We start from the raw sequence: 23753 nt of genomic DNA, 5'->3' as shown, positions 1-23753 counted from the left end.
GAGTTGTTTTTTTTTTTGTCAAAATTTTGATTCATGGCATCCGGCCAAAAATCATTAAAAAGAGTGATGTAAACCAACGTAAATCAAAAGAATATCTCCTAGGAATATATCTCTCAACAATGACGTCAGTCCATGAGTTCTGCTTAGTTAAGCACGTTTTTACCTCCTGGGCTATTAATCTGCGAAAACAATTGCTAAAACCAGCTTTTTAATGAACTCAAAATATTTCTTATTATGCTGTTTAGAATGTGTCACAACACACAACAATACAATAAACCTTATAAGCTTTAAACTACAGTTTTTTTATGGTCCCAGTGGGTAAGTCCATAAATTAGACATGTAATTATGTTGCCTGCAGTCGTGACGTTAACGGTGATATTTGAAACTACCAAAACAACCTCGTGGGAGGAAGAGCACGACAGGGTCTGAGGGAAGGGGAAGGGGGCGCTGAACTGGTCGCGAGTTCCTGTAGAAGGTTCGTCGACGGGATTATTTCAGAACGTTCCCAACCATTGACGGAAAATATGTATAAAGTAGAGCTACAGGTTTTTCAGGTATATAAGAAGATACATATACATATCTCAAGAAGGACTCCCTTCTTCTTGGGTGGAGGGGCATTTCCCTGAAAAACTTATTCTTCGTTTCAGATTTCATGTTCATGCATTCTGATCGCAATCCATCTATCACCTGGAAAATGTTTCAAAAGTTAAATTCAAAACATCCTGAAACGAGATATTAGATTGTTAAATGTGCACTCTGATCTGAAAGTGAATCAAGACGTCATTCGTATACCAACCATCAACCCCAAACCATCAACCTAGATGACTAGTGATTCCGTGTAATAATTTATCACGTGTGGCCGCTGCTCTTCCATACACTTTACTCTTTCAGGCTTACTATATTTATTAATGAACCCGTGCAGTTAAAATCCATGAATTGGCAAACACCGACGAAGGGCGGACAACTGTTGTAGAGACAAGATTTACAACGTTACGCCCCCTATTATCTCCCTTTAATGACGTCACGCAAATATTCCCAAACCGGAAAAGCTGCAATTTGACGTAAAAATATACCAATTGAGCGTGAAATTTGTTGATCGTGTTAAATTTCACTGTCACATAACCAAGTTAATTGTCTCCTCCACCCCGAGTCCTGCCATTGCGATGTGAGGATCGACGTTTTGACGTGGTGAGCGATTAGATATTAGTGTTGTTTTTTGTAGATAAAAAAATGCGATCATATTTTAATGTTCTGTATTATATGTATCGGAATTTGGCGTCTGTATGACGCGTAGACTTAGTATGGCTTCCTAGACGTATGTCAGCGACTGCTTATGTGGCCTTCTCAGTTGCTTTATAATGCTGTAACAACTTTAGTTTGTGTATACCAAGGCTTTCTGGAGAAGGAAATTGTGTTGTTGTGATATGGTGAGTGTTATAATGGAATCCGTCATTATCAGTTTTATTTGACTGAATGCTTTCCACAGTATCGTGCACTAAATGTTATAGGATAAATTTTCCTCTACGTCTTAGCTTACAGTAAAGCGGCCTTACATAGTGTAGATGTTGTTGTGTAATGTGATGTGTGGTGTGATGCTAGCAAGTTTAATTACAAAAGTACATGTAATTCGAAACTGCACAATTCTAGGTATGTCAAGTTACCTCTGTCTTGAAATGGCTGAGCTAACAGGAAACCAGGTGGAAGATAACAGGAAGGGAAACACAATGAATGATATTCTGAGAACCACAGTTGATAGTAACTAGAACTTATAGTACTGGTATGTTATACGTAAATTATGTCTCCCCCCTCCCCCCATCACCCCCCCCCCAAAAAAAATTTGAGGTAGTTGTGTATTTTCTTCCATTTATCAAGACAATGTTTTCACAGCCATGTCAATGTGAGTAAAGCTTGTACCTAATTCTTCTAATATTTGGGACAGATATTAGTAGTGTTGAAAGTAGAATATCACATTTCTTTACCAGCCTTTTGGAAAAGTAAAGATATGAGTATGTTGTTCATTAGATGGTCTAACCATACCCAGTATTCCTGGTACAGTTACATAGAAAATTATATTGGCTAAAATGTGCAAGACCAGGTGTCCCCAAAATTAGAAGAAATAAAGTAGGTGGGAGTAATTTAAAAAATATTAAAAAAAACCTGATAACAGTTTTGAGTGTGCACGTTGATGCAGCAGTTGGTGCATTTCTTCCTGTAGTAAGTGTTGTAAGCTTTGCCACCACACACAATTCTGCAAATTACAGGCTTTTCACATGGCTTTCATTATCTTTTAACCGGCCCGTATAGCACAGTTGGTAGAGCGTCCGCATTGGGAGCGGTAGATCCAGGATCAGTCCTGAGTCAAGTCACACCTAAGGCCTTAAAAGAGGAAGTTGTAACTTCCTTGCTTGGTGTTCAGCATGAAGGGGATAGTGCAATGACTGGTTGACCCGTACCAGTATAATGGCTTGGGCGGGCCGGCTTACTTGCCTTCGGTAAGTCGTCTCAGTGAAGCAGAGGTAGATAAAAGAGCGGTGGAAATCCGTCCTGCAACAAGGAGGCACATTATACATACATGCACTCTTATGACTCCTTTGTTGTCATATGACTGAACAATTGTTGAGCACAATGTTAAACCCCAAGCGCTCACTCACTCATTATCTTTTTGAGGAATAGTCTACCCTGGAATAGTGACCAACTACCTGACCGAGAATTAAGTGAATAAACTTTGGAGCTTTTATTAAAGTAGGCAGCTACCTGGGCAGTTTTGTAAAGAAGTAGTGTATGCTACAGGTAGCTGTTGACCTTGTAATAAACCTACTGGTTTCATGCCAATTTCTTTGACAACTGAAACTTGAATGGATCATGTAATAAGTCAAAAACTTATTCTGTATGCAACATAAATAAACAGAGCTTAACTAAAATCAGGCCTGTCGCCGAAATCTGCTATGTCATAGATTGTGAATTAATCAACGACTGCACAGTGCTCCTAGCTGTGCATGTATACCCACACACCTTGAAAATGAATAACACTGAAGTAAGTGAATTTATTACAATTCTTCTATTTTTTGGGACATCTTGCCTACACTTTTTAACCAATATACATTGTAGGCCTAATTGTAAAAGGGACAAATATTTTTCCCACATGGTTAGTACATCCAGCAAACAACATATATAGTTCTTCATTTAACATATCCTGAAAATCAGGAGGATTACCCTATACAAATGCATAGGTTAGTGCTGAGTGCATTATTTTTACTGCTAAATATATGTAGAATGTTTATTAATCACATTTATCGTTAAAGACGCAAGCAGAAAACCGTGAACTTTAAAACTAGTTTTCAGGCTAAAAAGTGTTCTTTTGGAAAAATGCGACATTGCCCATTTTGTTTGATTTTTTTTTTTGATTTTTTTTTGATTGGTGTTTTACGCTGTGCTCAAGAATATTTCACTTATACAACGGCAGCCAGCATTATGGTGGGTGGAAACCGGGCAGAGCCCCAGGGAAACCCACGACCATCCGCAGGTTGCTGACAGACCTTCCCACGTACGGCCAGAGAGGAAGCCAGCATGAGCTGAACTTGAACTTACAGCAACTGCATTGGTGAGAGACTCCTGGGTCATTACGCTGCGCTAGCGCGCTAACCAACTGAGCCACGGATGCCCCTCCATTTTGTTTGAAGCTAGGGGTCTGTGAAATTTATATGTAACTCTGCAGAAGAAAAAAAGAATATTGAGATAAACATAGCATTTATGAGTGGTAAATTCTGGTGTGATACCTGGTCTTCTGTGGTTTGTCGACTGATAAACCTGTTTACCGTTAAAAATAAGTTAATACTACTTGTTTGTCATTTACAGTGTATGCTTTTTTAAAAGTGTTTCAGTATATGTCATCATTACCAGTAACAGTCTAATACGAAAATAGGAAGTATTTTGTTTTTCATGTTATTCCATATTTACCTGACAGATTCATGTAAAATGTATGCTTATTGATTTTTGGTAGGTTATTATACTGTTACTGGGCATGCTGAATACAAGCATTGGACTGAGCTATTGACTTGACATGTTTGATTGGTTACAGGGCACACAGCAGTCACAGCTGATTGTATTGTAAACACAGTTCATGAACGGTGAACACTCGTCCTAGATAAGAAAATATGAAAACGAACAATTACATGTAATAGTAATTTTAATGAAAACGGCTCTTGTATCTTGCTTTGCCATATTGTTCTCGAGTAAATTAAGACTAATAATCCTCTTGGGATGCGTGCTAGACTAATACTCACCACAATCCTACTGGACTAGCACTCACCACAACCCTACTAGAGTAGTACTGACTACAAACCTACTGGACTAGTACTGACCACAACCCTACTGGACTAATAGTACTCACCACAACCCTACTAGACTAGTACTCACCACAACCCTACTGGACTAGTACTCACCACAGATCTACTGGACTAGTACTCACCACAACACTACTAGACTAGTACTCACCATAACCCTACTAAACAAGTACTCACCACAACTCTACTGGACTAGTACTCACCACAACACTACTAGACTACTACTCACCACAACTCTACTGGACTAGTACTCACCACAACCCTATTGGACTAGTACTCACCACAACTCTACTGGACTAGTACTCATTACAACCCTACTGGACTAGTACTCACCACAACACTACTGGACTAGTAGTCACCACAACCCTACTGGACTAGTACTCACCACAACTCAACTGGACTTGTACTCACCACAACCCTACTGGACTAGTACTCACCACAACCCTACTGGACTAGTTCTCACCACAACTCTACTAGACTAGTGCTCACCACAACCCTACTGGACTAGTACTCACCACAGATCTACTGGACTAGTACTCACCACAACCCTACTGGACTAGTACTCACCACAACCCTACTGGACTAGTACTCACCACAACTCTACTGGACTAGTACTCACCACAACACTACTAGACTAGTACTCACCACAAACCTACTGGACTAGTACTCACCACAACCCTACTGGACTAGTACTCACCACAACCCTACTAGACTAGTACTCATCACAACCCTACTGGACTAGTACTCCCCACAACACTACTGGACTATTACTCCCCACAACCCTACTAGACTAGTACTCACCACAATTTTACTGGGGGACCTCCATGGCTCAGTTGGTTAGCGCGCTAGCGCAGCGTAATGACCCAGGAGTCTCTCACCAATGCGGTCGCTGTGAGTTCAAGTCCAGCTCATGCTGGCTTTCTCTCCGGCCGCTTTCTCTGCCAGCTACCTGCGGATGGTCGTGGGTTTCCCCCGGGTTCTGCCCGGTTTCCACCCACCCTAATGCTGGCCGCCATCATATAAGTGAAATATTTATGAGTACGGCGTAAAACACCAATCAAAAAAATCAAAATCAATTCTACTGAACTAGTACTCACCACAACACTACTGGACTAGTACTCACCACAACTCTACTGGACTAGTACTCACCACAACCCTACTAGACTAGTACTCACCACAACCCTACTGGACTAGTACTCACCACAACTCTACTGGACTAGTACTCGCCACAACTCTACTGAACTAGTACTCACTACAACCCTACTGGACTAGTACTCACCAGAACCCTACTAGACTAGTACTCACCACAACCCTACTGGACTAGTACTCACCACAACTCTACTGGACTAGTACTCGCCACAACTCTACTGAACTAGTACTCACTACAACCCTACTGGACTAGTACTCACCAGAACCCTACTGGACTAGTACTCAACACAACCCTACTAGACTATCACTCACCACAACCCTACTAGACTGGTACTCACCACAACCCTACTGGACTAGTACTCATTGCAACCCTACTGGACTAGTACTCACCACAACTCTGCTGGACTAGTACTCACCACAACTCTACTGGACTAGTAGTCACCACAACTCTACTGGACTAGTACTCATCACAACTCTACTGGACTAGTACTCACCACAATACTTAGCCAGCCTCCATATTGGAGATATACAGATATCCCTTCATAATTTAGCTTTTTCTCCAGAACCAGTTAACCATTTGTGTTTAATGAGTCAATGCACACCTATTCCGCCTGTAAAATTTGAAAAAAATTATTCAAATTTTGCTGTAAACTGGAGATTCACTGTTGATTGATAAAGTCACGTAATGTGAAATGGAAGTATGCAGTTAGATGCACTTTGGCTTGGTGAAGATGAATCTGCTTTTTCCACCCATGTGTAGTTTTTCTGTAAATTTCTTTTAGTGTTTTTTAGTGTAAGGTTTTGATGTGTTGCTACGAAGTTTATGTTTGCAGTGGCTAGAGTAGTGTTGTTGTTACAGTTGTTTTAACCTTTCAATTTGCTATATGTGTATAGCAGTCAGTGGGTGGAAGAAACAGAGGTTCTTCAGCTCAACCAAATGCCATTAAGGTGACAGCAGTTGTATGGTCGTGCATCTTAAAATACGCGCTTGTTCGTGACTGTTTATGTCTTGAAACTTAACAGTGCGGAAGCAGAAGCTGAAAAAACATCCATGAAAACTGCTTGGAAGCCGTAAAACTGCAGGCAGTTCTGGTTTCATTTATGTTTAATGCTGTACACAACAACTTAATTTTTTGGTTTGATATGGGGTAATGTGCCTGTAGGCAAATAAGATCTTTTGCATATTAACATTTAGTTTATGTCCATTAACAATGATACATGGGGGGAATTATGTTTTTTTCGCACATGTATCTTTTCTGTTTTAACATTTATGTTACATCCATGGTAAGCAAAGATGCATTACAACTGTACCTAAAAGTAACTCAGATTTTATTTGTTAATTGACCTGTTCTGATTTCTGCGGAACTAATAAATTCCCTCCTGAGCGCCGGTTTGTCAGCGTGAAAGTAATCACTAGGACCATGTTGACACAATTTCCATGGACACACTGTCATCGGTTTAATTAGTTTAACATTACCAGTGACCTTCAGTAGTGAGTACAGGATTGGAAAAGTTTGCCTGCTGCTCTCTGTTTGTTGTGATCAACATAAGCCGTACGGTAATTAGTTTTGGCACTGTTGGCTTATAATACCCATGGCTCATTCAGGTTGCCCAGGGGTTATTAAGGTGTTTGTCAGACTTTCTACAACAGCTTAGTTTTTCTCCCAAATGAATTCTTAAGTCCTGTGGTTAATTGTCCACTAAACCAGTATGATACGACAGGCTTCAGTGACAAAGTACAGAAACAAGACTCATAATGCTAGAATACAGAATGCAAGGTACAAATTGTGAAGAATGTCTTCATCAAAGGTCTTTAGACTTTTTGGCATGTTTGCAAGATGTTTATTCAAGCGCAATCAGAGGGGTTTTTTTTATTCCCTGAATATGCACAGCGACCAGGAGAGTTTTGTCTCCAAAAATCAAGTTAAAAAGGTGCATAAATCGCAGTGAGAAATAATTTATTTATTTATTTATTTGATTGGTGTTTTACACAGTACTCAGTCAAGAATATTTCGCTTATACCACGGTGGCCAGCGTTATGGTAGGAGGAAAGCGGGCAGAGTCCATGGGAAACCCATGACCATCTGCAGGTTGCTGACAGACCTTGCCACGTACAGCCAAAGAGGAAGCCAGCATGAGCTGGACTTGAACTCACAGTGACTGTGGCTGGGGTTGGCACTTGGCATGCCAGCTGAGGAATAATGGTTGAGGTAGAGATGCAGGCGACCAAAGCTGTGTGGTACATTAGGAGCAACAGGGCTGTATTGTCCCAAGCATGCAGACAATTTAATTTTGTGTTTGTTGGTTACTGGCTAACACCATACTCAAGAATATTTCAGCTAGGAGAGGAAGCCTCTGCAAGAGGCCTGACACACTGTGATAAATGATTTTTTGCCGATGTAAATGTCGCACTTGTTATGAGAGCTCTGTTGGTCTTTAAAGGTGTTTTGAAGTTTTGTGTAGGATGGTAGGATGCAATTCTACTTGAAATATGTAAGTGTCAATAACAGAAGTAATATTTTATTACATGTATTTTCATCTAAAACTGCAAGTTTATAGGGCTAAATTTGCATGTATTTTTAATACATGTGCTAAGCAGCTCAGGCAGGATTGGCAATTGCTTTGGAAGTCCTTTGTGAAAGGCAGAGGTGTTCTTTATGGAGTTTATTGTGAACATAAACAATGCTTTCGTGTTGTTTATAAACAGGTCTTGTTTTTCATTTCAGTGGTGCAAGTTGGGACTTGGTGTGGCCATGATGAGGTAGTTACTATGGCAATGTGATTGACAGCTTTGAGGTGACCTGATACCCTATGGAAAAGAGGTGGAGCTCTGATACTTACAATGGTAAGATAAATAATAGTAATACAGAGTAAGGAGTATAGCATGCTGTGTATTGCCTTGCAAGTTCTTTTCATCAATCTTTTAATACTCCTGCTGACTCCTGCTGAGTTCGGCTGAAAGTTTTCTCATGACACAGACCATTGTGGCCGAATGCTTAATTTTTTTACCTGTTGAAATGAAGAAATGAAATGAGACTCTAATTGTTCCCGTACTCAGCTTTTGACACACTTTGCATTGGTTTTATTCTATTGTTTGTTAATTTGGATGTCGATAACATCTGACTAAGTCTAGACCAGTGCATGAATTGCGTTTTTTTTTTTTAACCAAATTCTTCCTAAGCCATGGGGAGAGAGGTGTGTATTGTTACATACTAGTATTTAAGCATTTACCTGTATGAACATCTATAAAAAAAAACATACCTGAGGAAAAGTGACTAGGCCTGTTTGTCATCAGTTTCATCAGTCCGCTTCGGGAGCACCGATATCACACCTAAGACCTTAAAAGAGGAAGTTGTGACTTCCTAGGTTGGCGTTCAGCATGAAGGGGATAGTGCAACAACTGGTTTACCTGTATCAGTATAATGGCTTGGGCGTGGCGGCTTACTTGCCTTTGGTAAGTCGTCTCAGGGAAGCAGCAGTAGATAAAAGAGCGGTGGAAATCCATCCTGCAACAAAGAGGCGCATTACATGCACTCTAAGGATTCCCTCGTCGTCATATAACTGAAAAATTGTTGAGTATAATATTAAACCCCAAGCACTCACTCACTCACTCATCAGTTAAGTTTACATATTACAAACACTCACTGCTGTGGGTTCACTTCCTATGATGTAATCGTTTCCCTTGTGCGCCACAGTCTGCCCAAGTCTTTCTTCTTCAATAGTTTGCCTTTGCTTTTGACTTATGTTGTTAAAAATACATTTGTTTGCAATCCTCAGGCAATACAGACAGTGCCTCAGACTTGGAAGCTCCCTGTGACTTTTACCCTGTGGTTGAAGTGGATAGAGGGATTCAGAGAGACGGGTCAGGTGTGCAACCACCGGGAAGTATGGAGGGACACAGGAACCTTTCTAACATAACCCCACAGAACGGTCAAGGCGTGAACTACCATCAGAGCCAAAGTGCCACTGAAAACGAGTATGTCAATGCAAGTACGATTATAGATCCCATGCCTAGGAAGAAACCGGTTCTATCCCTGGACACACTTCCGGAAAATGCGTATGTAAATATTGATGCATTCAATGGCAGAAGACCTTGTTCCCTTGGCACAGACCAATTATCGTCTGTCAGGGTAATGGACAGTTCTTCCAATAGGCCATCGAGTTCAGCTGGATCTTCTTCCGGTCAAGGGCTTACGGACAAATCATCAAAGATAGTTCTCATAACATCTCCAAATAATAACACTGAAACCATTCCATTCTCTACAACTTCTACTGGCAGCTCCAGATCACAAGATCTGGTTATCTTAAAGGGCCCCATTGTAGACTGTCCTACACCATGTGAGTCAAAGAGTGCCTGGCAGTTCTATCTGAAGTATGGGACTGCTGAACAACAAATGGAATCTTCCGAAGAAACTCCCTCGCCATCATCTGAGGCCTCTCCCAATGTTGTGCTTAGCGAAGGCAGCATTGACTCTCTCTCAGAGGAAGATGACGGCTTTGGTTCTACCCAGTACCTCGCCTTGAGGGACTCGGATAAAGTCTGCAGTCCTCAATCTCAATCTGACTTCTTGCTCAATGATGCATCTCAGAAAGATGAAGCCATGCTGAGTCCATCCTCTGAAATATTGAACAGCAACAAGACTGGATGTTTACGGGATGTGTTGCCTGATAGTGTTACCGATGGAGATTATGGGACCTCTACCCCAGTACAAAATTCAGGTGCTCCTGTAAGGCCTGAAGACACACATGTCAAGCTAAACAATCTTGCCATGTCTCCTTATGACACTTCGCGATTGTCTGTGAGTTCTGTCAGTGCCCTCAATGTGACGCCTTTTGCAAATGTTGATTTTGACAATATGGGTGACGTTTTTTCAGATTCAAGCGCATCTTCAACAGGGTCAAATTCATTAGCCCCCCAGGTCCTACCATCAGGTCATTCTGCTGGTATAGACGACTTGTCCAGGAACACTGAGATCAAGAACGCAGACCGAGAAGCACGTTTGATTCAACATGTAAAACCCCGGCTTCCACAAAATTTTGATCGGAATCGGGGTATGGTTAAATCACGAAGCTCCCAGAATTATAAGTGTTCTTCCACTCCAGCAGAGCGCTTCGTAAGCCTGCAAGGCTTTTTAGACCCAGTGCAAGGAGCGTCTCCACAGAGACCACTTCAAAGTGCTCCTACAGTTTCTAATCGTCCTCAGGCTTTACCGGTGTCTGCTGATCGTTTTTGCTGCTGGCAGCAGTCATCAGAGCCTCTTCATACGTGCCGACGCACTAAACGACCATTAAGCCTTCACGAACTTGAACAGCGGTCTAACTTTTTCCCAGGGGAATCCAGCTCTGGTCACCTTGAAAGTGGAAGTCCGAGATGTTCTTGTACCTCACGGCAAACGCAGACAGAAAACGGAAGACCGTACATGCTAAGACAAAGTAATAGCTTCTCCGCAATGCCTGGAAGTAGCTCGTGGTGGGGTCGTAGACAAGATGATCATCGCGAGGGCGTTAAAACAGGAAGTAAAGTGAACCTTGGTGTCTCATCACTCCGCAGTGCCTATCCTGTTGTAAGAAGACAACCCGGTCTGAGTTTCCCTACCTCTCAAACTGCAGAAAATCTCCGGGTTGTAAATGCCTTGGGAAGCAGCCAAAGCACGCCAAGTTTCGTGGGATTGTGCCGCATGAACTGTCCGTCGAAGAGGCGAGGCCAGTTCGAATCGCCCATGTCACGCGAAACAGGATGGCGTTACACACGACCCGTTTCGGACTCTGGCCTTTTTATTAAGCATGCAAGGTTTGGGTCTTCCAGAACAAAAAACAATGTGCCTGACTTTCTCAACCAGATATCTGAACGCAACCAAGCCTCTATAGCAAAGCCTACTGCAGACGATGTTGAAAGACGCAACCCTTCGAGTAACCGAGTGAAACGATTTGCACGACGTTTGTCGGACCCTTCATACTCTTTACCACAACCTCCAAGACGTAGTGCAAGTTTGAGCGGTAAGATTCTCCTGATCAGATCTCTCAGTGAACCGCACATGAAGAATTGTTCACAGCCCGTTGCCCGTTGTGATGATCGGGTTAGTCAGTTGGCGAGCACTTTGATGACTGAGCACCCAGCCATCATCTACGAAAACTTGCCTCGCACCACAGAGAATAGGATTGAGTTTGAAAACATGCAGTGCAGACCAGCAGAAAGTTCATCGGAAGCGCAGTCCGTCGCTTTAGCGACTTACGAAAATGTTAAAGCTGCAAACACCAAAACCCGGGAATCCACAGGCGATGAACCCATGAACCTATCTGTGGACGAAGCTGTGACAGTTCCCAAGACTTCTTTTTCTGATCGTACAGCAGAACGTTTTCATGAGGATTTTTACAACAGCTTTAGTTCAGATTCTCTTGACAGTGATTCCTCCTCGGAGGATTGCATCATGGAGGAACGTCCAAATCTCGGCAACTCTGACTCTTTCGATTCGGAGACTGAGGATGAGTCGGACTCAGGAGATAACTACGCGGGTTCTAGCGAGGATTCAAGCGATACGATCTCAATGGACGATCTGTTGACACGCCTTGGTGTTGTTACGGCGCAAGATGGGGACGCCGACGATGAAGACGGGTTCTTGGACAGCAGTGACGACGAAGAAGAAGAGGAGCTGCTGCTGCCAGTGACTGCGCCGAGCCGAATGTGTGACCGTCCTCCTTCGCCATATCCCGGTCTCGGCGACTCATCCGACGACGAACATCCTCTGTCCATTTCGACGTTGTTCGAAGTTCGCAGCCGATCCACACGGGAATCTGGCACGTTAGAAACGCCCGATCATCACAGGCGTCCGCCGCTACCAGTCCGAAGTAGAACGGAGCAGGATTTCCTGGAATTCGAAATTCTCAACCTGGAAGATTACGGTTTAGAGCACCCGCCTTCCTACACTGATCTATTTCCCGTCGGGATGCCAGGCCTACCGGAAATGCCGCCTTCGTATGACGATGCCGTTAGACCCATATCCGTTCACCAAGACCACTTCGACTATGCAAGTTTTCAAGATCATAGAGTCAATAACAGGTTGTCTTTACAGCTACCTTGGGGACCACCCGGAGAGGAGTACCTTTCCAATCCTCCGCCCGCTTACGATGACGCGGTCTTCAACGCTTCTGGGGGGAGAAGCCATGACGAATTGTCCTATCATTCTCCTTCTGATTCGCCTGTTCGAAGATCAAGGGGTAGGCGAATTTTGAATGGGCTGCGTAGGTTCGCGCGGAAAATTTTTAAGTGAATCTTGGTTCTTGGTAGGAAATATTTCCTGTGTCAAAACATACAGTGCAGTTTTGAAGGAAGGAAAATAACCATCGACGCAACGATTCCGAATTCTTAAGAAATCCAATGATTGCCAAATAATTCTACATCGTCTGATGTGACTAACGACATATTGTGTGCATGGCAGTGTGTGTTATGAACAAGCTACAATGGTATTGTACGAGTGATATGTGTCTTTATTCCAACGTGTTTCGGATCATTTAAGACATTCTTATGGGGCGTTAACATCATCGATCGGAAGAAGAGGCGTGTAGTACATGGGGTATATGTTGACCATCAGCACATCATATCTTCAGGCTTTATTAGGACGTCAACATACGTGAGTTCCTTCATATTCCGCAACATTACTCATGTTTTGTAATACTTACCACAGCAAATGATGCGCAGCTACTTTAACTCTACCAAATCCTTTCTGCTGACTTCATTCTTCAGCAATATGTACATTGACTTTGATCTTCACGATAAAGGGCCTTTATCTGCTGAGCTAGTTTAATAGGATAAAGAATGACCCTGATGCAGTGTGTGGAAATGAAAAGAAAAATATTGGAGCAATTCGTGAATTCAACGGCAATAATTTCTGTGCATGAGCAATCGTCCCTGTCCACCCTATGTGTTATTGTCCACTTCTGTCGATGGTGTTACTTAAACTTCCAAGTGTTTGTGTGTGACCGTTTGACAATCTCATCTTGTAAATCTTTTCTTGCTGATTAGTCTTTCATAGATGTTTAATCTTTAGATGAAATCTCCTGGTTCAGGATGCTGATTCCGCTGTGCCGAAAAATAACCGGTTAAAACCCACCAGAAACGTGTCTTTTCTCAAAACTGATGTCTACACTTACCGTTTGGCTGTTGCTGATCGCTGTTCATGAAGTTGCCTATATATCACCTCCTATCATATTGGATTCGTCGCCTTGCAACTGTTCACTGTAACTTTTCTTGCCATCTTCAAACAAGCCAGAAGGAACCATTGTGCCTACTTGGGTGTGAAGGTTTTTTTGTTGCTGTAGGGTATATACGATGGTTTTGTTGCCTGTGGCGACAGAAATTGACCAAAGGCCAATTGATCAGAAAACCGTTATACAAATCAAACCCTGTTTTAAATTCAAAATAATGTTGTATTTTCTGATAGGTGTGAGAATAGATACTGTCATAGAAACTCCAGCGAAAATGGTCTATTTGAACATCAGAACATGTCTGTCATCTACAACAATGTAGTTTGTATTCATAACGTAATTTTTTCTGCCATCAATGAGAGAAAAAAAATGCTCTTTCAGTTTTCTTATCTCTGTGATTTGAAAAAACAAAACATACTATGGGAGTTCTAAGGAATAGCCCGCCTTCTTCCGATAAATGTATACTTTCTTGAAGGACAGTGTTTCGGTGTAAGGATTGGGCAAAAGTAACAGCTCTATGTTAGACAACGTTATCTGATTTTGTTTTCAGTAATGGTAAAGCTCTTACATGTCACCATATGGTTTCTACCTCATCCATTATGTTTGAGGCCCTACTTTTAGAAATAAGGTTTGACTTTTTACCAAAGGTATCGTCATATTATCGCTGAAATATAGACTTCTTTTACGTTTACCTTTTCTAATAAGGATTGATAGTTGATAGCAAAATATATGTTTTGGCAAGATAGTGTCGGACTAGGTTTCAGTATGGGGAGTTAATTGATTTTGCTAGTTTATATTCGTATCTGTATTAGGTCTCGTGTATTGATTACCAATAGTATGGTCATTTTCAACAAGATATTCGGCCGTTTTTTGGTAGTTTCGAGATGTTTCTTGGCTAAATCTTCTCTTGCTGTGTTTTGGTAGATATCTTGTGCTTACTGTGCCCTTTTTTGTGTCAGTGTCTAATCGTCAACGTCCTTGACAAATCATCGTACTTTATGATTACTGCTGCAGCCAATCAAAGAATTCCTGGCTTGATTGTAAGGAGACTTGTACCTTGCCTAGAGGAAGATATTGTCATCTTCTGATGAATTAGTGAGTTTCGAGTTCGTATTCTTTTATCACTGAAGGTAAAAGAAGTCCTCTTGTACCATTTTACCTGTCAGATATGTTGGGCAGCTATTTTAAATAGTATTTGTTAAAAAGTAGGTGTCTGAAAAAAGTTTCACAAAAAGTTACTTAGCCTAGACAAATATTGGACGAAATTTAGTAGCTGTACGTTTGTAAATTTAAGGGGTGCCTGGAGGAGTGTCATCAACACAGAGAGATAGATGATCCTTAAATTAATCGCATCAAATGTTGCCGGACATTTTTGGAATGTTTTTACCATCAGAGATGAGAGTTTGGTCTCAAAACTCCCGTACTGAAGAAGACTTCAGTTTGGGTGTTGTTTTGGTGATGATGCAAGCTCAAGAATCATTATATTGTTGACGTTGAGGATAGTAACGAGGTAGTAACGAGGATAGTAGATCGTGGAACAAAGAGACGCATTTCAGAGAGGTCAGACTGTGGGGAATAATCAAGTTGGGGTTTGGGCGGGACGTGAGGGCGGATGATTGTCAGGCGGTTGGAAGAAATCATGATATGTTTGTGTTTCTTGTAACTCTCGGTTAATTTTTATTCCCGAAAGCACAGTAGATAAACTGTATGTGTGTTTAAAGATGAGGAGATGAGGCAGAAATCATGTCTGTTGGGAATTCCTTCGTTAAGATTTCAGTTCATCTGTAATTATGGACATGAAATTGTGATTACGGAATCGATGCTAGCATCGCAGGCTTAAATGGTTGCTTGACAGATAGTCACAGTATATGTTCTATTTTGTGTGTCGAAGCTAAACACAATTTGTATTGTATAATTTGATGTCAGCCTGCTGTAATGGTTACGATGGAGCGCTAACCTGCTGAAATCCTGAAATTGTATAACTTTTCGTAAGTCTAACTGCTTAGGTTTTTATTTGAGCTAAATCTGTAACTTTGCAGAGGTAATTTATTCTGTGTATAAGCATTGATGCTCTGTACTATTGTCTTGGCCCTATTGACTGGAATGTCAATTTTCGCTGCGGTTTCTTGTGGGAAGTCCCGTCCCACAAGGGCCTTACCCTTTAATTCACTGTAAATTTTGTCTCCATACCTGAATACCTGTTGAGCCTAGATCTGTGTCTGGGCGGCTTGTGAAGGTCTGTGCCTGGCTGAAGTACTGTATACGTCCCGATGGAGCCTGAGTACCTGACGACACTAAGTCCTAATGCCTTTAGGTAACCCGTGTTGAGTCTGCGTCTTAAGGGGCCGATTTTTGTGCCCTTCGAAATAATGTAAACTGCTGTCGTAGAACCTGACGTTTTGCCTAATCGAGTTGTATTCGGGGTGGTATCAACACAACAGTTGCAACGTTACGTCCAATGCAGTAACTGTTTGTCTTGAAGGAAGTACATTCACTGGCTTCGTCAACAAAGCGCCTGACACTGTGCCTAATGAGATCCAGATAGCTTTAATCATTACTGAGAGCCCGTTCCTATGTCTACAATGATAGCGAGTGATGTGCTTGCCGTTTAACTGCAAAAGACATGGGAATCTGTCTAAAGCATAATCGTACTGTGAGTAACGCAGTTGGTTTTTGCCTTCGCGCGGATTCCTAAGGGTATAACAGTCCTTAGCTACTTGTGCCTACATTCAGTGTAACACAAAGCTTATGTGTGCCTTTTGTTGAACTCTATGTTTAGTTAACTTGTAAGGATTGTAAAGCAGTGGAAGGGTATTTCCGGACATTGACAGAGCTCCAAAACCTTCTGTCAAGAAGTAAGTGGTTTCAGCGTGTCGGCTGTCTTACAGCATCTCGAAGTCGTCTAATATTGCCCTTAAACTGTGTGTTAATTATTTGTTCTGCGTTCTGATGAGCTTATTGGAGCAACTCTGCTGCACTCGCTGTTGGTCTCCTACTGTGTCACATTCTGTGTACTTGTATACCATCCCTATCCTTGTTATGGTGCACCCCCCCCCCCCCCCCCCTACCCTTCTACACTCACACCTCAAGCCTCTGTATTAACATTTTCAGAGTGCGTCTGGACTTGAGTTTTTCCCTCCTATTTTGATCGCTGGTTTCGTGCAAATGCTGTCAGCCAGTTTAACACCGTTTTCCATGTCCTTTATCGATTAAGGATTGAGAACTTAAATTTCCCTTTGAACTGGGATGCTCACGCAGTGACTTGGTGAAGTATTTGAATGTTATATTAGCGAACTGAAGAAAGCGCCGAAAAAATGACGACTCTGGGTTCCATGGCTGCAGCAGAGCCGTGTTCTCTGAGGGCTCAGTATTCTCATTAGAAGGTGTGTAATCTTGATGATGTTGTTTTTCCGTTTCTCATCGACATTTTGATACTGCCTCAGTTTCGGTATGTTATTGTTTGTCGAAATGTATTTATCATAGGTAGCTACTAGAACGTTCATAGAATTTTATCTCATGAAGCTTGATGTGTTGAGCTGTCTGGGGTTTCTAAATGCTTTTTTTTTTAAAATAATTCTAATCCTGATTTCTTTGCGTTTTTTTTGTTGAAATTTTGAAGTTGTTATTTTCACGCACAAGTTGACAGTCCCAAATTGGGAAGCATTGCATTTTTATGTTCCTTTCCTGCTGTCTCCCTTTTTTAGCCTGCAATCCTACCACATGAGATTATATGACATTATCATGATGGACTGACGAGGGGGGAAAAAACATGAAGTTGGAAATCGAATATCGAGATTGGATTATAAGTGACAGCTGAATAGGACGTCTTTCGCGTTCAATATTTCCTTTTTTGCAATGTCCAGTGGTGTTAACAGCAATTGCCAAGTGACAGCCCTAGACAGCCCTGTACGCGCAGTACCACATGAGTGGAATAACGATTACCGTAACTTGACATCAGAGTGGCTTTAGAAATGACACTCAAGTGCAGATGGCTTTTTTCCGTGAGCGACGTGCCCGCCAACCAAGGCGTGAAAGGACCGCTCAATGCGCCAGCATTAGATCTTGTTTAGAGCTTAAGCTTGAAGGAATTCGTTCGTAAATGGCCTATTCCCAGATTAGCTTCCGTTGTGCTCAAAAGCGGTACAATGTTGTGTGAAAATTTCCTTGGAGCGAAAATTGTGTATGGCAAGCTTCGTTAGCCTTACAGTTCCCAAGACTGCCATGGGCATCACAGCGACATCCCGTCAAACCAAGGGCTAAAGCGCACTACAACTGGAGAATACGCATGGAGAAGTGTCCGCATAAACGTATGAAAAGCAGACTGTGTACAAGTTGACCCAGCGGTAGTTGTACAGGGCTCTCGTCACGACGTTCAAGTAGTATTTCTATACAGCTCTAGGCGTTTGGAGTTCTCTGTTGCCATAAAAAAAACTAATTGCAAGGTTCCAACAGAGGACTTAACTCCGAAGGCAGGCATTGTCGTCTCCAGGGCCTTCAAGAACTTAGTTAATTATTTAGACCTTGTTTGCACACCACATTTTAATCTTATGCAGTTTTGTTTAAGAAGTTCTTGGGTGTTGGGACAGGCCCAAGGTATTATCGTGATATGATCGGAAATACTGTTGAAACCGATGTTGAAACCAAAACAAACAGCCCTTTGTCTTGTGTTTTTCATTTTATCTGATGTGGCGGGTCATAAGCGGCTCAGGTCAGGGCCATGTCTGTCGCACAGATGTGCTTTCAAGCCGTGCACTATCAGTGTTAACCGTGGATCTGGATAAGGTACTCGTGTGATAATCTCGAATTCGGCCATTATAAATGACATCTAGCAACCTGTGCGGTGTGACAGTTTTGTCTGCATGTGGATATTGGGTATCAGTATGGCGATCCGGATCATTTGTGACAAACGTTTAATTTCCTCTGTGTTACACCGCCTGTCATTCTCCAACATTAGAGCTCGCTGGCTGTATCCAGTCATAGCCGTAGTTTAACTCAAACATATATAACATAATTATGACAGTGTAATAGCTTGCAAGTGGTCACACGTGACCGTTGAGATATACGGCATCTTGCCATTTTACCTCAGTTAGGGTTTCATTCGAACTGTTCATGTAAATGCCTTAACAGTAGCAAATTACAAAACCCTCCCCGCTCCCCCACCCTTCCTAGTACCATGGCTATAAATAGCTCTCCAACTTAATACGATTGAACCACAGCATAGCGCTTCGTGCTAATAGTCGGTTTTATCTTGGTACCTATGATTTTATAACTCCAAACTATAACAGAGGCGCAAAAGTACGCGTTGACTCTGTGTAAAATTTTCATATTCAGGCATAAAACTTAAATTTTCGAATTTTGTGGCTCAAAACCCTGGCAGTTTAAGACCATAAACACGGAATTTTATACATTCCTATATATATACGCATGGGGTTATTATGATTATATTTTTTTAACTGTCAACACGTTCGAGCTCGTCAAAAATGACAAAAAGTACTTAGCCTGTTCTCTAAAAGGGTTTGCATTAAATTTAATTCTGGTAAGCGGACTGCCAGGGAGCTGCATTTACTTCAGATCTAGTAAACCATGTAGGTGCCTGTATAGGAAGAGGCCACTAGATCTTACATTAGTAAGATTTGTAAAAGACATATGTGCTATATATATGATCTAAGACTGGTGCCTTGGTCACAATCACGGGTATACTCACGTAATGTATTCTGATTTAGTGTCCATTACAACCGTAGCTTTTTTAATACTTTTAATGCACTTGTCGGGCTAAAGGTCTCAACTTGTCAGAAACTGTGTAAGTAGACTGTATTGTTTAATTTATGAGTTTTATGCATTATTGACAGTTCAAATGCTTGGACAATAAAGATCAAGTAGCCACAGTCTGTATACGAGGGGTATGGAGCTCAGTCACATTCTACAAGTTTACTATCGAGCTCAGTTAGTCACAGTCTGTATACGTGCAGTACAGAGCTCAATTAGTCACAGTCTGTATACGTGCAGTACAGAGCTCAATTACTCACAGTCTGTATAAGTGGACTCTAGGGCTTAATTAGTCAGTGTGTGTACAGCTACGTGTAAACTGTAGAACTCAATTCATCTCGGTGTGTGTAAGTCACACCCTGTACAAGTGAATAATAGAGCTCAGTTAGTCATTATCTGTATTACTGACGTATCCCTACCCTTAAGCTCTAAGCGATCAGCTAAAAGTATCTTTCGTATTCAGCAAAGCACTATTTATTTTGAGTCATAAGTAACGCCTTGTACAGTACTTAGAATTGTAACATACAGTTTTTAGATTACTAAGATCAGAATGGACTACTGTCAAGTTCTTAAAGGTGATATTGGAACTCTATATTACGTTTATTGCTAAATTTATATTTTGACAGTTCTAAAATTGCCCTGTAGAATCGAATCCTTGTAACTCGAAGGCTTGTTGTTGTTTTTTTCTTATTATTAAACCACATATCTTGTAAATTGTTGGTCACTTTTGCTCTTTGAGCAGTGTGCGTATATGTGTAAGAAACAAAGCCGACTCTCGGACTCGTACAGGAAGTGACGTCATTCGTGAGAACTGCCCGGTTTGTGCGTGGTTTTTAACTGATAATGTGTTTCTTACGCCTTGTGTATCATGCGGTTGTTTAGAATGTAAAATTACTATACTTATTTTCTTTCATCTCCTTATTTATGGATTTTAGTGTGGTCTGCTGATAGATAGAACGACAATCTAGACTGAATTGATGAGAAAATGTGATATAATAGAGCGCTAGAGTACGTAGGGTTGATCAGTTGATAAAACTCACCGTATGGGCCGGTAGGTTTGACCCGCAGTAGACCTAAAGTTTTTGTACAGAATCTGCAGTTGGCAATATATTTTATCCTGGGAAATTCAGGCAGTGTTTATTTTGGTTTAATTATCCGCTGTACTTGTATATAATTCACCAAATTTAAGTACAGTTCAACTGGGTCTATACCTGATATAGAAGGTCACGGAATTTTCCGTTTTCTTCGGTTTTTATTTAAAGTGAAATTACTGCTGTGTATCAACTGCTTTCTTGCTGGTACAATCATAGAGGTGATAATTGGTAGATTTTAACCACGTAATTCTAATACAACGAACAGCACGAAAACACAAACAGATTAACCCACAATGCAGCGTTGCCTCTGTACTTCCGGTCGGTTGTTCAACATTGAACTCCGCTTCTCGTGGTGGTTTTTGAGTAGCTTAATGATTTTGACTTTTGTTTTACACTGTGATATTATTGTATACTTCATGGCGATTTAGTTGCTGTTGTGTAGTATTAGTGTGATTTCCCCCTTGTTATCATTTGTTATAAGACGCGCTCTTGACTGACCAACTTCGTGTAGGATCAGTTTAATAAGTATTTTGTGCGGAGGCCGAAAACATGCAAAGCGTGTGTTAAAAGATAGTTGAACAAAAGTTTGAAAATTATTTGAACCGTGGACACTCAAATTTTAGAAAGCAGTGACCAAGGTTTTTGTCAAGTGGTATATGTGTTGAAATAAGAGTGTAGACATGTCTCCATGAGGTATGTAGTTTTGTTGGGGGGTTTTGTTGTTGTTGTTGTTGATATTTTTTTAAATATGTAACGGTACGACCGAATTTGGTTTAGATGAAGTGTTGTTAATGATTTCAGTATTGTCCATTCAACACAAATGGAAATATTAATAATTGCACAATTATTTGTTTGATTCGTCAATATTTTCAATTTCAAATCGTAATTTTTTCCTATCCAATCAGGATCATTGATTCACGAGTACATCTACTCAGCTACTTCTTCTGAAATCAGGTTTTTCTGACAGACCTTATTAGATGTTATGGGCGAGGTTTTGATCACTTACTTGACTGAGTTGAAGATAATTGATTAAACGTATCTCGATCAAAGATACAGTGGTTTTCCTTCAGAATATTTGCATCATGGATTTGTGAATGATTGTTACTGGTCATTTTATGCCTGGATATGTTGTTCCAATTCTCATTTGATCAAAGAATGTTTCATCTTTCAGTCAAGAATTCTTGATATGCATATTTATTATTATTATTACATTTGTATTGTGTTGATCAGTCATTTATATCTATCATAACGTGAAAGTGTCCTTTTTACATAAAAGTCTGTAGTTGACTATAAAATACTAACTTTTATTACGATTGTTATTATATCGGGTGAATTAATTATTAACACGCTGTTAATTTTATGCTTAGAATTTATTGTTTTTGTCCAGTGTAGAGTTGTCTCTAGAGGCGACTATATTTATGGTAAGAAACATTCAAAATTGTCCCAATCGTCATCAGACACTCGAAGACCAGTGAAAACTATACCGTAATGTACCTTTCTGTTTTTTCCCCCCAAAATACTAGTAATGCAGTCATACGTGTTGTGAATGTTGTTGGGGGCTTTAGACGATCCCGGCTGTGTTGCCTGTGCACAATGACGTCACATCTGACAGTGTCGAGCTTAACGGCGTCACTTCTGACAGTGTTGAGCACATTGCCGTTACATTTGGTACTGTTGAAAATATTGACGTTACAATTGGCAGAGTGTAGACAGCATTGACACTGCATTTGGCAGTGTTGAGTCCAATGATGTTACATCTAACAATCTTGAACGCAGTAACGTAACATCGGACAGTGGTGAACACAGTGACGTCATATGCATAAACCCATGACAAGATTCACACAAGTCATTGCATATAGTTTAGTGAAAAAATGTTTGAAGGTATTTTGCATTGTAGTCTTTACTGGTCTTTCTTGGGAAGCTCGGCGTAATTTGGAATTATCTTTTTCCATTAAATAGAAAGTATGTCTGTTATAGTTAATTGTTATTGTGTGTTTTTCTGAAACAGTGTTTTGCATCAATTACAAGCTATTGCACCAAACGATTTTTCAGCTTTGTAGAGTTATAGGCGCTTGTTATTTGGCTGATTTGAGACTTTATTTGTAGAAAACAAAATCATGTGTTGACTAATCCCTGCTCTCTAACACGACGGTTTATATAGCAATTATAACACGATTGAAAAAGTACAAAATAAATTATTCTAGAATCATTAGATTTTGTGCACTTCTTATTTTTCTTGTTTGTCACGAAGGTCGTTTGATGTTTCTTTTTCTTGTGGTATTTTGTTTTTTTTTTTGTTCACTCATCATCCACAATGTGTGGACAAATGCAGAACACAGAAGGCCCCAATCTTGGTACAACTCGTTTTCTGCTGTGGCGTTGCAGCGCTTTTGTACTTTATATATGTTTTATGAGCACTCGTGTACAGATTCTTGTGACGTAATCAAGAGTTCGCCCATTAAGTGATACCGATTTGCAGAAGGAGCGAGCAGTGGTGAAGATATTAAGGACGCTTACCTTTTGCTCGTGTCCATTCCATGTGACAGTACGGGGGTTTCAAGTTGGAGCTCTTTTTATCGTTAAATGTGAAAATATTTCTGTAGTTCCAATTGACATATAGCTTCTCAAAAATATTACGCAACTTTTGTTGTCATTCATTAACACACATAACAGCGCTTTACTTCGAGAACTTCATAACTTCACAAAAGTTCGTCTCCTCACTTTTCTTCACCGTCTACCTTAAATAACTATTTATGAAGCTTTTCTCAGACGCCCATGTTATAGTAAATGTGATCAAATGTAGTTGCCTAAGATTTCGGACAGGTCACATGGTACAGTAAGACGTTTTTAGCTCCAGCGATAAAAGAGTGCAAACTCGACACTCGACTATTGGACCAAGGTGCCAAAAAGCGGTAGGTGACCGCTCTAGTGAGACCGTTTGCATTGTTGAGGCCATTTGCACAGTTGAGGCCATTTGCACAATAGACGCCCAAACATTCGTTAAATACGTATCTTCGACCAATATGGTGAGCATATATTTAGGTCACGTGTTAGGAAGTTTGTCAGTAACTTCCCAAAATTCGGTGGTTTAGACGGGGAGCTCCGGTTTCCTTCGCCCATAATACTGACCGTCATCGCATGTGAAATATTGTTGGGTACGGCGTTAAGCAATTACAATCAGATTAAAAAATAAAGGGTT

General features: G+C 40.9%; 1 protein-coding gene across 1 annotated transcript; it reads left to right on the top strand.

The window, feature by feature from the left end:
- The first annotated feature begins 1070 nt into the window (after positions 1–1070).
- On the top strand, positions 1071–22903 carry LOC135462703 (uncharacterized). The gene is made up of 3 exons (XM_064739925.1): positions 1071–1188; positions 8219–8337; positions 9270–22903. Exons 2-3 carry the CDS (start codon positions 8304–8306, stop codon positions 12758–12760), a joined length of 3525 nt encoding a protein of 1174 aa, XP_064595995.1. The 5' UTR covers positions 1071–1188; positions 8219–8303; the 3' UTR covers positions 12761–22903.
- Positions 22904–23753: the final 850 nt, after the last annotated feature.

The sequence above is a fragment of the Liolophura sinensis genome, chromosome 2, assembly GCF_032854445.1.
Source record: "Liolophura sinensis isolate JHLJ2023 chromosome 2, CUHK_Ljap_v2, whole genome shotgun sequence".
NCBI lineage: Eukaryota > Metazoa > Mollusca > Polyplacophora > Chitonida > Chitonidae > Liolophura > Liolophura sinensis.
Note: the sequence above shows the minus strand (reverse complement) of the source record. Positions and strands in the feature narration are given on the sequence as shown.